Source organism: Notothenia coriiceps, unplaced genomic scaffold (genome assembly GCF_000735185.1).
Source record: "Notothenia coriiceps isolate Sejong01 unplaced genomic scaffold, NC01 NC01_scaffold00030451, whole genome shotgun sequence".
NCBI classification, from domain to species: domain Eukaryota; kingdom Metazoa; phylum Chordata; class Actinopteri; order Perciformes; family Nototheniidae; genus Notothenia; species Notothenia coriiceps.
This window is the reverse complement of record NW_011363152.1, coordinates 1-14,546: the sequence shown is the minus strand read 5'-3', so window position 1 is coordinate 14,546 and position 14,546 is coordinate 1. Positions and strand designations below refer to the sequence as shown.

At 41.7% G+C, this 14,546-nt stretch overlaps 2 protein-coding genes across 2 annotated transcripts; one reads left to right on the top strand and one right to left on the bottom strand.

Moving 5' to 3' along the window:
• Positions 1–4,329: 4,329 nt before the first annotated feature.
• Positions 4,330–6,867, top strand: LOC104959564 (tripartite motif-containing protein 16-like). Its single transcript, XM_010787473.1, is given in 3 exon segments — positions 4,330–5,688; positions 5,842–5,984; positions 6,026–6,867. Coding segments are annotated over 2 exon segments (1,458 nt in total). The 5' UTR covers positions 4,330–4,357; the 3' UTR covers positions 5,969–5,984; positions 6,026–6,867.
• Positions 6,868–9,368: 2,501 nt separating this feature from the next.
• LOC104959565 (probable uridine nucleosidase 2) lies at positions 9,369–13,717 on the bottom strand (the record flags this gene model as incomplete). The annotated part of the gene is made up of 4 exons (XM_010787474.1): positions 9,369–10,274; positions 11,493–11,629; positions 11,708–11,819; positions 13,496–13,717. Coding segments are annotated over 4 exons (834 nt in total), but the record flags the coding sequence as incomplete, so codon positions are not given.
• Between the last annotated feature and the right edge of the window lie 829 nt (positions 13,718–14,546).

Below are 14,546 nucleotides of genomic sequence, written 5' to 3'. Positions count from 1 at the left end.
CATTGCATAATTCTATCACACAAAGGAATTAATAACATGATTTAAGTAGGTCAATAAAATATACATAGTACAAGTTAAAATTAATAATTACAATACAGTTCAAATTGATTGATTGTTCCCATCCATCCTTCCAAAGGAACGCCCTTGAGGGAACTTTCTTCGAATTGCCACCAACAACAACTTTGGACTAAGCATCAGACTGATCTGATTTCGGTGGGTCAAATGCACACAGATGCTGAGTGATGACATTTTATATCCAAAAGGTCAACTTCCTGTGAAATAATAATGTTCTGCAATGACAAATTGTCTGGCTTGATATTCAATTCAGCGGCCAGATGAATGTGTGGATGTTACCACAGGAACATTTATAAAAAAAAGAATAGCCCCGTGAAAACATTTTCCGTGAGTTAACCTTAAACCATATAGGGACATTATTTGAAATAATAAACATCCTCAAAAGGTTCTTGAACATCAGATGAAAACGTTTTCGTTAAAACATTATTAGAACCTGTAGGTAACGTTAGGCCAAAGTTGTGAGAACTGGTCTTCTCTGTGTGAAGACGTCTTTATTGATCAATCATCGCATCATCAAAACAATGAGTCCAACTAATCACTCGAAAGGAAGAAACGCACAGGAAAAGTCTGTTTAAAATGCATCTGGAGTGGCTGTATAGAAACAAATGAAGTTCTCTGCTCTCTGCCCCAGTACTACAGGAAGGTACTGAGTGGTACTCTGTGCACACGGGTGGATTCTACCTGCGCGTGGCATGCACCCTAAAAAATAGCCTTGCCAACCCCAGCTTGGAATCGTTGTTTTCTTGAAAGAAAAGTTGTGGCTCATCCGACATTTATGAGGAAAGTCTCTATATGCCGGAGGCTGCAGTGCACAATGCAGCCAGCGCGAGGTTTGTAACCCGGCCCTGGCGCGAGCCTTGGCAAATATGATTGGTGGCGATTCATTTTTGACGGGACGCGCAAAACGAGAAGATTCGGACCCAAGTAGACGGGTGGGTATTTGCGCTCTACAATGACACGAGAAGAGACTGTCAAGTTTGGCCTTACTGAGCATTGAATCAAACACTCTAAATCTGTTGCAATCTTAATCAGTTTGTGTGCGTTTTGCACTGAACAAGATGGCTAATCGGCGCATTCAGCTGGTATGGCATGCAGAGCCCGCGGGAAGTATTTTGAGTCCGGGGTGGACCAAGCCCAGGTAAGTGCCAGCGGACCTCGATGAAAATATTCGTGGTGGCCAAACGCTCGGTTACTTACACTTTCCGTTTGGGTTGCCAGGCCCGGAAACACTTTCCCATTGACTTACATGGGGGAAGAGTGGGTCTGTAAATCGTTGGTGTAATTTTATCTATCACTTGACATAAAACTACGTGTCTATGCCACACTTTTATATGAGCACCTTAGTTAGGACTAATACGGTTTGCGCTGTGGACCTACAGTTGTAAATTGACGGAAGGGCGTAGAATAACGTTAACAGCTGCATTAAACAGTTATCCCTAGATAACAGAATTAATGATCAGATAGCCATCTAACCCATGGTAACATGAAACGTTGTATAGACGCACGTTCATGAAGTAATCGTCTTCATCACTAGCATACTGTTCATGTTGCCATGCACTGCAACATATAATCTGAAATCACGACTCATATTCTCCTACTGCCATCCCATCGAGCCTGCTAATGATGCGATTTATTGGCCACATAACTTTGACTGTAGTTCATCTTGCCTCAGAGAATTATAACTACATGGGGCCTGTATGTTTTTGCTTGTACCTGTAATGTTGTTTAATAAATTTTGAAGTATCACGTGATTTAGTCCCTGCCAGGCATTGCAATGAATGGCCTTTCTGCCCTGATATAAAACGTAGGGATCTTGACTATTTCAGAGCAGTTTTTGTAGACAATACTACGTCCCACAAGTTGTGGACCACCGTACGTTCGATCTTTTGAACTACGCTCCTTATGAGTCACTGGGTCTGTGAACAGACTCCTTCTGGTCATCCCTAAATCGGAGGTTGAGGCAGCCGAGGAGACAGAGCCTTTGCTGTTGCAGCTTCCAAAGTTATGGAGACGAATTGGCCCTTCAGTTAAATTGCATCAATTTTCTGTCTGCCGGACTAGCCAATTGTCGTTTATATCGATCTTAACTCACCTCTTTTGTTCCTTCTCAATGTTCATCAGGAAGCGACACTTTTGCTGTATAAATGTGTGGGTTTTTATCTTACTTGTCTTTATGTTTTTTACTGTCATGTAGCTGAATTGAGTTTGTCTCATCTGTAGACCAATCTGGGTGGTACTAGATCTTATTGTCAGTCTGGTTTCTTGGTACTTTTGTTCAGCTTGTCTCTGTGTTGTATTTGTTCTATGTGTAATAGTTATGTTATTTATACAGTTGTTGATGTACATCATTCTGTTCAATCTGTTGTTTTTATGATGTTACCGATATACTAGTTGTTCAACTGTGATTATGATAATTAAAATTTTTGGAAGTATAGAATAGAAATGATGGATGTAACAAGAAACTTTTGGTTACTCTGTGTTTGGATGAGCTATTGTCACAAACACTTGTAGGATGTATAAATAGTGGTAAATGATGATAACAAATACAGAACTTATTGATACAGTGACATGTGACTAGAAACAACATTTAAGAACTGAACAAAGCATCAGTTAGTGTTAAAAATGTATTGAGATAAAATAATAACATCGATTATAGTATTTATAGTGGAAATAGAGTGGTAGTTAAATTAAAGTAGTAAATGTAATGAGCATTACAATTGTTACATACATTTAAAGACATTAGGATTTGCGAACCTTTTAGGAAGAGCTCCAAAGTAAACATATATATACAAATACAATTCACTCAACAGTTTTGATAAGCACATGGATTCATCGTGACAGAGCATCAGTTAGCATGTCACTATAACAGTGAATGACAGCATTATCATCTGGTCAGCAAAAAGATCACAAACAAATTAAGATCTACAGGTTCGATAGTATTATGATAATGCGGATACAGCCAAATGACAGTCTCTTCTGTTCCAGTGTAGAACGCATATACCGTCATTCATTCCGTTGGATCGCGAAATGGTCGTATGTTGCGCTGTATTTTAAGATCGAGGAGGCACATTGAGGTGAGGGAAGGGAGTCAGGAGGCTAGCTGCATTCTACTGGATCAGCCGTTAGTCAGCGTAACGCAGGCCAACCACTTCTTTCTGGATGAGCTCTGTGGGGTGGAAGGCATCCTCTCGCGGGCGTCTCTCTGTGAAGGTTACTAGTTCAGGTTCGGGTATGCTACTACTACTGAGGACTCACTACTACTGACGCAACTGGTACTACTACTACGAGTACTAATACTGATACTTCTAGGTTCTTCTCCATGTGAGACACTATAACTGCTCTGGTAGGTTCAACAACATTTAAAGAAGGTGTCCACCACCACAATCTATGCACAGGACTACAGGAGTTCTTCTACTATACGAGCAATGTCACTACATACTACTACTACTGTTGACTAACTATACTACTACTACTGATACACAGATACACACACAGCACTAACTATGACTACTACACACACTACTACAACACCATTACAACAGACACTACCAAACTACTACTACTAACTTAGACTACTAATACTAGTAGTACTTACAGTAAAAAATCGGCATCTGTTACCTGCAACTATTAACATCAATCAGCTATATCAGGACATTGAGGCATACATTTACAGTGGAGGAAACAAGTATTTAACCCCCTTCAGATTTTGTAAGTTTACCAACTTATTTTACAACTAAAGGTTCATTTTCAAATGAAGAGCAGGTTGTAACCGAGGCTCTGTGTAGTCAGAGAGTCTGAGTGCTGCTCCTCCTGGAATGAGTCAGAGTTTGATGAGCCCTCCCTCTTCTTCCTGCTCTCAGACACAGCCAGCTCCACTCTGTATTTCCTGGTTCCTCCCCTTCAGATCCACACTGAGGAGGAGGGGTGGTAACCAACATGTGGGTAAAGTACAAGAGCTGATAAGGCCACATTCAACTGCTCACACACATGCTGTTCAGATCACGTCACATAGTTTCAGTTCTCAGGAAGTGAAACTCACACACTCGCTGCTACTGAGAGGTGAAATGGCGCAGAAAAGGAGTTCAGCTGGACCGGGAAACCTTCTCTTGTTCGATCTGTCTGGATCTACTGAAGGATCCGGTGACTATTCCTGTGGACAGCAGCTTACTGCATGACTGTATTAAACAGCGCTTCTGGGACGGAGAGGATGAGAAAGCTAATCCACAGCTGCCCTCAGTGCAGGCAGAGCTTCACACCCGAGGCCTGTCCTGCTGAAAACACCATGTTAGCAGCTTTAGTGGAGGAGCTGAAGAAGACTGGACTCCAAGCTGCTCCTGCTGATCACTGCTATGCTGGAGCTGAAGATGTGGCCTGTGATGTCTGTACTGGGAGGAAACTGAGAGCCTGTAAGTCCTGTCTCGTGTGTCTGATCTCTTACTGTGAGAAACACCTCCAGCCTCATTATGAATAGCATGCCTTTAAAAAACACAAGCTGGTGGAGCCCTCCAAGAAGCTCCAGGAGAACATCTGCTCTCGTCACGACGAGGTGATGAAGCTGTTCTGCCGCACTGATCAGCAGAGTATCTGTTCTCTCTGCTCTGTGGACAAACACAAAGGCCACGACACGGTGTCAGCTGCAGCAGAGAGGACTGAGAGGCAGAGAGAGCTGGAGGGGAGTCGACTAAACATCCAGCAGAGAATCCAGGATGGAGAGAAGGAGCTGAAGCTGCTTCAGCAGGAGGTGGAGGCCGTCAATGGATCTGCTGAGAAAGCAGTGGAGGACAGTGAGAAGATGTTCACTGAGCTGATCCGTCTCATGGGGAAAAGAAGCTCTGATGTGAAGCAGCAGCTCAGATCCCAGCAGGAGAGAGAAGTGAGTGGAGTCAGAGAGCTCCAGGAGAAGCTGGAGCAGGAGATCTCTGAGCTGAAGAGGAGAGACGCTGAGCTGAAGCTGCTGTCTCACACAGAGGATCACAACCACTTTCTGCTCAGCTACCCCTCCTCACTGCCAGCCCTCAGTGAAGCTACACACTCCTCCAGCATCAACATCCGTCCTCTGAGATACTTTGAGGACGTGACGGCGGCCCTGTCAGCAGTCAGAGACAAACTACAGGACGTCCTGAGAGAGGAATGGACAAACGTCTCACCGACTGAAGTGGATGTTTTACTGCCAGCAGCAGAGCCCACTACCAGAGCTGGGTTCTTAACATATTCACAGGAGATCACTCTGGATCCAAACACAGCACACACACAGCTGCTATTATCTGAGGGGAGCAGAAAAGCAACATACATGGAACATCAGTCTTATTCTAGTCACCCAGACAGATTCACTGTATGGCCTCAGGTCCTGAGTAGAGAGAGTCTGACTGGACGTTGTTACTGGGAGGTGGAGTGGAGAGGGGGAGGAGTTTCTGTAGCAGTCTCATACAAGAATATCAGCAGAGCAGGGGAGGAAAGCATATTTGGATACAATGACAAATCTTGGTCCTTAGTTTGTAACCAAATCAGTAATTCATTTAGTTACAACAGAATCAAAACTCCCGTCTCAGGTCCTCTGTCCTCCAGAGTAGGAGTGTACCTGGATCACAGAGCAGGTGTTCTGTCCTTCTACAGCNTATTTGGAAACAATGACAAATCTTGGTCCTTAGAGTGTAACAAAAACAGTTATTCATTTAGTTACAACAGAATCAAAACTCCCGTCTCAGGTCCTCTGTCCTCCAGAGTAGGAGTGTACCTGGATCACAGAGCAGGTGTTCTGTCCTTCTACAGCGTCTCTGAAACCATGACTCTCCTCCACAGAGTCCAGACCACATTCACTCAGCCGCTGCATGCTGGACTTTGGATTTATGGTTATGATTATGGAGCCACAGCTGAGTTTTGTAAACTCAAATAGCCTGAAGTCATTGGAGGAACTCTTCTTCTTCTTAAACTCACCGTGTGTCCATCAGAGCTGATTGTCCATGTCTTCACTGCAGAGATCAGCTGTCAATCAAACATGATGGGCGGGGCTTCAACATTTCCTCATGAGTTGTTCTGTAGATGTTGGACTTTCTTCCGGCTCCTTCCTGTGTCTGGTTAGCCATGGAGGCTGCTCAGGAGGATCCTTGTTCACCTGAACTGATTTGTAAACTTTGCTCTAAATATGTGTTGGATATTTCTTTTGATTCTTCTTGTTGTTTCTCTTGTAGTGCACGAGTCTTCAGAGAGAAAGCAGCAGAGCTTCTTTTATTCTACACATTTTATTCTGGTTCTAAAACAATAGAGACATTTATAATCACATGTATTCTTTTTGACAGATTCAATGTTATTGTTGCTGAATTAACTAAAAAATGAGTTCCCAGATGGTTATAACACTTATTTCATCATCACATGTTTATTTAAAATGATATTACTTTCTGTCATGATCATAATCAATAAGTACATCATTCATTATTCTCCTGTCAATAGCTTAGAGTCTTTACTTGGGAAATAAATTGTATAATATTACAGTTATTGTTTTGCAGACTAGTTGTTGTTGTTGTTGTTGTTGTTGTTGTTGTTGTTGTTGTTATCCAAATAGAAAGTGGGTACTCTGATGTTTTATAGAACATTAATTATCATGATAATAATCAATAAGTAAATCATGTCTGATTCTGTTTGAAATAGCTGAGATGAAACACATTCATGGTGTGGAGAAAGAGAAACTGATCATGAAATCATTGAACAGACTTTACTGATGGGATGTGTGATTAAATGAAATGTTTGGATCATTAATAAAGGTTTGTCTTTCAAAAACAAAAACAGGATGTTCTTCTTGTGTTATGTCCAAGGTGCCATACGAAGCTGATGGAGAACATGTGGAAGTGATCTGAGACTAAATGAAGCTCAGCGCAAGTTCAACCAGGAAGACCGTCTTTACTCATTCATTTACTATTTCCATGTTACTACTCTCCCTCCTCTCAATAAGTGATCGGGCTCTCCCCAGCTTAACCAATCAATTCGCTCTATTCCCAAGAGCCTATCATAGCGCTCTGCTAACCCTTTTTAAATCTGCTCTCCCCCCTCTGACAGCGGTCATTTCAGGTGACTCAACGCAACCCCCCTCCACACCTTTTCACCTCCTGTCCCTCTGAATCCAGGGTCAAGCTCCTCCCCTTCAGACCGACCCCAACTATCCATTCACCACCACCAGGGTCAAGCTAAGCCCCTCCCCTTCAGACCGACCCAACTATCCATTCACCACCACTAGGGTCAAGCTAAGCCACTCCCCTTCACTATTCATTCACCACCACCAGGGTCAAGCTAAGCCCCTCCCCTTCATACCGATCCAACCAACCATTCACCACCACCAGGGTCAAGCTAAGCCCCTCCCCTTCAGACCGACCCCAACTATCCATTCACCACCACCAGGGTCAAGCTAAGCCCCTCCCCTTCAGACCGACCCCAACTATCCATTCACCACCACCAGGGTCAAGCTAAGCCCCTCCCCTTCAGACCGACCCCAACTATCCATTCACCACCATCAGGGTCAAGCTAAGCCCCTCCCCTTCAGACTGACCCAACCATCCATTCACCACCACCGGGGTCAAGCTAAGCCACTCTCCTTCAGACAGACCCCAATTCACCACCACCAGTGTCAAGACCCCGGGGGGTTTCATCGGATCGGAGTTTTCCCCTCCCGAATGATACTCCCGCACAACGGGGCCTAATCGCCAAAACTCCATTACATTCATTTGTGTATTCCTGGCAATAAATATGTAAAAAACCGCCGGGTCCCGCATAGGCTGAGCCCCCTCCTTTTTTTTAATCAATTTTTATTTTGTAAAGCTTTATACCCCAAATCAGCACTTTTGAAACAGGAAGTGAAATAGAGGGATTTGAGGCATGGCTAGAATGGGTGATCATAGACATGTTTTTTATATATTTTTATATATCTGAGACCTATGCTATTGCCTAATAGCATGATTGGTGACCTTTAAAGAAAAGCAAACTATGGGTCAGATTTTAACTGATTGTAGTGTTGGCTTTGGACTACAAAATAAAACAAATAAAGTACATGTAGATGGTGTAGTTATAAATGGATTGCAAGTTAGCAATGAGGTAAAAGACTATATTGGGTTTAATAAAAAGTGGGTTCTTTGAAGCAAAGTTGGCATTTTCTTGCACGAGAAGACGTTTTTTAAAAAGGCACTTTATGTTCAGGGTAGATAATGATCTTTTTTCATAATGAAAAAAAGGTAGATTCTCCTTTTTATCACAATACGAGAGTTAATGCTTTATACAAATCTGGAAAACAAATGATTTTGTATTTTGCATCACACATTTTAGATTTATCTGCAGACTTTCTATCATTTCTCTATCCGATATCCTCTCAAACATTTCAATTTTTGTTGGAAAATAGTATTTATTTTGTCATACATGATTACAAAAGTACTTCAAAATGTTTCATATATATCTGGGGAACATTTCAAAGACTCCAGGAATGGTTGTATTGTATATTTCCAGCAAAAATGAATCTTATTTTATATCCAAAATCCTTCATAATAATCGAGTTTTGGGCGGATAAATATGTTAGTTTGTCCTCAGGAATACTTCTTTGGTTGATTTCAGAGACTGCATTAGTACGCTGCGGCTCTCCTTCAGCTGGTGGTTGTAGTTGTTGTAGTTCAACTATGGGGAACATAGGAATGATCCCAGCTAAATCCTTACATAAGTTATCATATAAGCAGATTGTCTCCATGAATGACCACAGAAAGGGAGTATTGTAGATATTTGGCAAAATGTGTATTGTTTATCCGTTATCCTCCCAGACAATGTAATAGAGGGTGGCAAATTATCACTCAGGGTATATGCAGGAATCCTGAAGTCAGATGTAATTCTTTTTAAGACCTTTTTTAAGACCCTTTCCAAACATTTTAAGACCTCATCGCTACTTGGAGTTCTAACGGGTTACCTTGGCGACGCACTTTACCTCACATTGACTATATACAGTATTGATTGTCCTTCCTCCTTATCTTCCAACCATTTGGACGCAGACTTGCATTTCCCCATAACAATGTTGCTTAGCAACCGGCGTAAACGGACCTTCGCGCGCTATCCAGCAGTGAGCGTGCGATGTCCTGTTCAGATGACGTCAAATCCAACGGGATGCCATAAATAAACTACACAGAATCACACTACACACCTACGCAATGATTACATTCAGGCAGACTGTAGAATACAACCTCTTTGGACCATTTATAGACTTATTGAAAACAAGCTACAAAATGTAATACCTTGGAAAATGCCGTTTCATACTTTTTAATAGCCTTCATTTTCGCTAAATAGATTTATCAACTTTTAATACTTTTTAAGACCCCGCGGACACCCTGTCACTTTTTATTGATTAAAAAGCCTTTCTAGCTCAATTAAGATCAATCTTTAATTATTTTCTGTATAAATATTTGAAATATAAATGACCATAATAATAATAATAATAATAATAATAATGGGTTTCATTTATAAAGCACTTCATATTTGATTTCAAACCCCGAAGTGCTACAAGCAGTGAGCATGAACAGTATAATAAACATTACACAGCAGATCGCAGGTAGAATTAATAAAAAGCAAGAGAAAACATATATGTAGATTTTCAGGAAAACTTCAATATTCTATCCAATTTCACCACGAACGATTCAATTCTTGGTGGCAAATTGTCTATTTTCGACATAAATGATTAACAAAATACTGCTTTATATAAATGTGGAACATATTGAAGACTTGAGGAAGGTTTGTACAGTGCATTTCCAGCCAAACTTAACATTTGTATCTGATATCCTTCATAACAATTTCCTTCAGGTTGTTTTCCCTCTTCATCATCACTTCTTCGGCTGCCTCAGAGACTGCAGGAGGAGCCGACTGAACTTCCTGACGTCACACTTAGTGAGCACGGTGACGCTGTGGCTCTTCTTCAGCTGATTGGTGCGATCCAGCGCCATCATGCCTCGGCACAGCGCCCCCTGCAGCTCCACCCTGACGGGGCACTCGATGCTCTGCAGCACCACGTCGGGGTCGATGCAGGCCGCCATGGCGTACGCATCGTAGGAGACGTACCCCGGGCCGAAGTACACGTCCCTCTTGTTCTTCATCGCCTCTTTGGAGTACGCCCGACACTTGGAAGTGATCGTCTTCATGAAGGCCGCAGCCGGAGCGTCCTGGTTTATCAGCTCCTCAAAGAACTCCTAAACAAATGAAATACATTCAATCAGTTAAAGTTTTTTAAATAACAGGCCCCAGCATGGCCGCCCCATTCTGTTACCGCCACTGCTGTGATGTATTCTGATTTGTTATCTTTTTCAGGATGTGGAGGAAATTCTTAAGAGAAACTGATAAATGATTCATGGACAAATGTTGTCTTTTGTTATATTTAAAGGTCACCTATCATGCTATCTTTAGGCAATAGCATAGGTCTCAGATATATACAAATATATAAAAAACATGTCTATGAAGTGTTTTGCTCAAAATACCAAACAGATCACCCATTCTAGCCAAGCCTCATATCCCTCTATTTCACTTCCTGTTTCATAAGTGCTGATTTGGGGTATAAAGGTTTATTTTTATTTTTTTTAAAGGAGGGGTCTGAGCTCATGCGGGACCCGGCAGCTACTGTCTAAATTAAATACTGCCGTGATGAAACGCCATATCATGGATTATTTCTGAAACAGTATGGAGCTCAAAGGCTTTCTCTCTTGCCGGTTATACCACAAGGTGAGTTCCTTTTTATTTCCTGCTTCTTCACACACATGCTCTCCAGTACAGGTTAGCTCTGAGTGTTAGCGATGCTAATGTAAACACCGACCATATTACGTCCAAAACAGTCGGGCATTGTTTCTGATAGCAACGTTTCTGATAGGGCCGTGGGTCCACATTTCAGATATTACGTCATATCGGACGCAAATCTGGATCAGCTCCGTTGTTCCCCCGTTTTTAGAGATTTGGGTACGGAGGAAAAGAGAGAGGGTTTTAATTTCTGACGCTGCGTGAGTTCCCCGACACACCGGGGACAAATGTTTATGTAAAAAAGACATCAAAAAGTGCATTTTGCATGATAGGTCCCCTTTAAGTCTCAGTATTTAATCATTTTAGATATTTAACTTTACGTTAAATATTCATGTTTATATATTTATTTTGTATTTATTTATTAGGTTTCAGTATTTATATATAAGATGTATTTATTGATATAGTGTCTCGGTTAAGTGATGTATGAACGGCCATAATGTTTAAATATTTTACATAGATTTTCATTTAGTTCTCATTTGTTTTTTAACCAAACAAAATGGTATCAGTGTGCTTTTATTCATTTGTTAAGGAGTTCCATTGATACTTTTTCACCGCTTATTGTCCTGTTTGCTTCAGTTTCATCCTAACTAACTCTGCTGAGGGTCTTCCCAACATCTCACCCAGGTCAGAGAGTTCCTGCAGGCGTATTCCCACGAGGCGATGTACGTGGTGCAGAGGAACTCCTCCAGAACAATATAGGCCGACTCTGGATCCATAGCAAAGTTAAACTCTGCACATAGCGTCAAGTTTCCTTTTCCTGCAGAGACGAAAATCTGAGTTATACAAGTGTACGTATTTCATAATAAGAGCCTGTAATGTACTGTGTGTGTTTTACCCTCCATGTTGCCTCCCATGATGAACAGGTCTTTGAGCTTTTGGGGGAAACTTTGATCCAATCTGACGGCTAGAGCGAGGTTAGTGAGCGGGCCGAGAGCCACCAGGGAGATCTGAGGGGGAAGGGTTTAGAGGTAACACACTTAGAAATAGTTAGCTGTAAAATAATCGGTGAAATAATCCGATCATCAAAATATGAAAAAGTAACCCGATTACCGCTACCTCAATATCAAATGTGAATCATCACAAGGAAAAATAAATATCAATAAGACGTTTGTTATTTAAGTTTTATTATCTATATTAAGAAGAAACCAAGATATTTAGCATCATGAAATAGATTTTATTTATAAGTAAACCTGCCTGTCATGAAGCATATTCAGGCAGTAGCCTCTACACAATGAAACACATGATACTACAGTTTAAAAAAGCAGATATCAAATCTGAGCTGACAGAAAATGCTCAGTTTTAGTTTAACAAACATAGTTAAGCTCACACACACTATTTTATGAACATATAGGTTCACCTGCTGAATTATAAAACAGGACAAATGAACCAAAGAAAGTGAAAACCAACACTTAACCCTTCAATGCTTTCTGTATCCTGGGGGAAACAGACATTTGACAGGCTGTGTCCAGGTGGAAAATGGGTTTAACATGGGTCTGATAATAGTTTAATATGGGTATGATATGAGTGTAATACAGGTGTGATAATGTCTTACATTAACATGGACTTAATTGGGGTTGTAACGGAGGTGATCTCTGGGGCCATAGATCTCGGCCTCCGTTACGGATTGCGTAGCTTCGTTGGTGGCGAAGTGTATGTAGTTTGTGCATCTGTCTGTGTTTTTAGTTTGTCCGTCTCTGTTTGCTGGTTTTGTTTTGAAAAGTGTTCCCCTTCCCCATGTCTGTTCCTGTTGATTGTGTGCACCTGGTGCCCTGTGTTGTCTCCTCCCCCCTCACCTGTGTCCTGTTGCTGATTAGGGTGAGTGTATATTTAGGCTCTGTTTCTCTGTCTGTTGGGAGGCTGGTAGTGTGGTGCAAAATTCCTATGGTTGGTGACGGTGTGCACATGTTCAGCTGGATTGAGGCTGTGAATGATGTGTTTGATTTAATAAATGCCCACACCGGGTTATATTTTTGGACGTTCTGCCTCTGCCTCCTCGCTTGGTCTGGGCCGCTCAATTGTCAGCTTCACAGGGGTGTATAACAGTGTAATAATGGTGTAATATGGGTCTGATAACAGTAGTGTAATATGGGTGTAATGTGGGTATAATACGAGTGTTATACAGGTGTATTAATGGTGTAACACAGACTTCATTGGGGTGTAGAACAGTGTAATATAGGTGTAATATGGGTCTATTAACAGTGTAATAACAGTAGGTCTGATAACAGTAGTGTAATATGGGTATAATATGAGTGTAATACGGGTGTATTAATGGTGTAACATGGATTTAATTGGAGTGTATAACAGTGTAATATGGGTCTGATAACAGTAGTGTAATATGGGTGTAATGTGGGTGTTATAACTGTAATATTGGTGTATTCTAGAAAATAGCAATCAATTGATTTTCAGAAATATTTACATGTGATTGCCCATTTAAGGTTTGAAGCATTAGCCTACAGAAAATTACAGCTTGGAAGGAAGAAATGAAATCTGATCCTTTTACAACAAACACTATATGCTCTTTGTAGTTCTTTACTAACATTGTAATCCTGCTAGTAATCCCCAAACTGTCTTTCTACGTAATCCCGTTACTCCCCAATCCTGCAAAAGAACGTGTTTTCCTCACCTGCTTCTGGTTCTCATTCACCAGTCGGATCATGGCGTTGACTGCATGCTCGCTCTGGATCTTCTCCTCCCAGCGAGGGTCTTTGACTTTGATCACGTCTCCGAGTCCATCCGTCCCAAAGTGGTCACTGACGGGGTTAATGGCTCCGACCAGAGGACCTGAAGACCCTCGAAACACAGGAATCTGCAGGAGAACAGAGGTTTCTTTGGAGTAAAAACCAACCTAATTTCCTGAAGATGGAAAGGATTAGGTTTTCTCTAAGTGGCTTCTCAAATGAATGTGGTAAAATATGGGGCCCTTTTTTTCAAACTGGACGGGTTGTCTCGGGGAGGAGGTGCAGCCGAACTGACATGTATTGTTTATTATTGACATTTTTGTTTTAGCTGACTGGTTTTCTATTTATTTAGTTTGTTTGTGTGTTTGTGTTCTGTCTGTGAGGGATGTTGTTTGCTCTGGTGTAAGGCAGTATTTACATTGTTACTCTACCTATTTATCTATAAAGTGAAGATTTGTTTACCTACTTTGATACATGCTCTGATAGAACAACTGTATGCTGTTGAACATTTTTACTTTTCTTACAGAATACTAAAGTATAAACCCCTCTGTTCACTTACTGGGAATTCTTTACACTGCTTGGTGCTCCAGTGACTCCTAAAGTAAGTTCTAGATCAAGTGTCTAATGGCGCATTTCCACTGCAGGGCCTCGCACGGCTTAGTACGGTATAGTTAGGCCTTGGTAGGCCAGGCTCACTTTATGCTGCGTTTCCATTACAGTTTAGGAACTGGGGTAGTAACTATAGTAACGCAGTGTAGGCGGAGCCGTGACATAATTTTGTTCTCTACCGTCCACCAGGCGCCTTGGGGGACTTCTTGGAGGAGTTAGATAATCTCCTCTCACACATCCCTGAAACTGGCCCTCCCGCTGTACTTCTCGGAGACTTCAACCTCCAGACAGGGAAGATAGACGAACTAACATCTCTGTTAACCACCTTTGCTTTCTCACTGTCTCCATCCCCACCAACTCATAACGCTGGCAATGTCCTTGATCTCA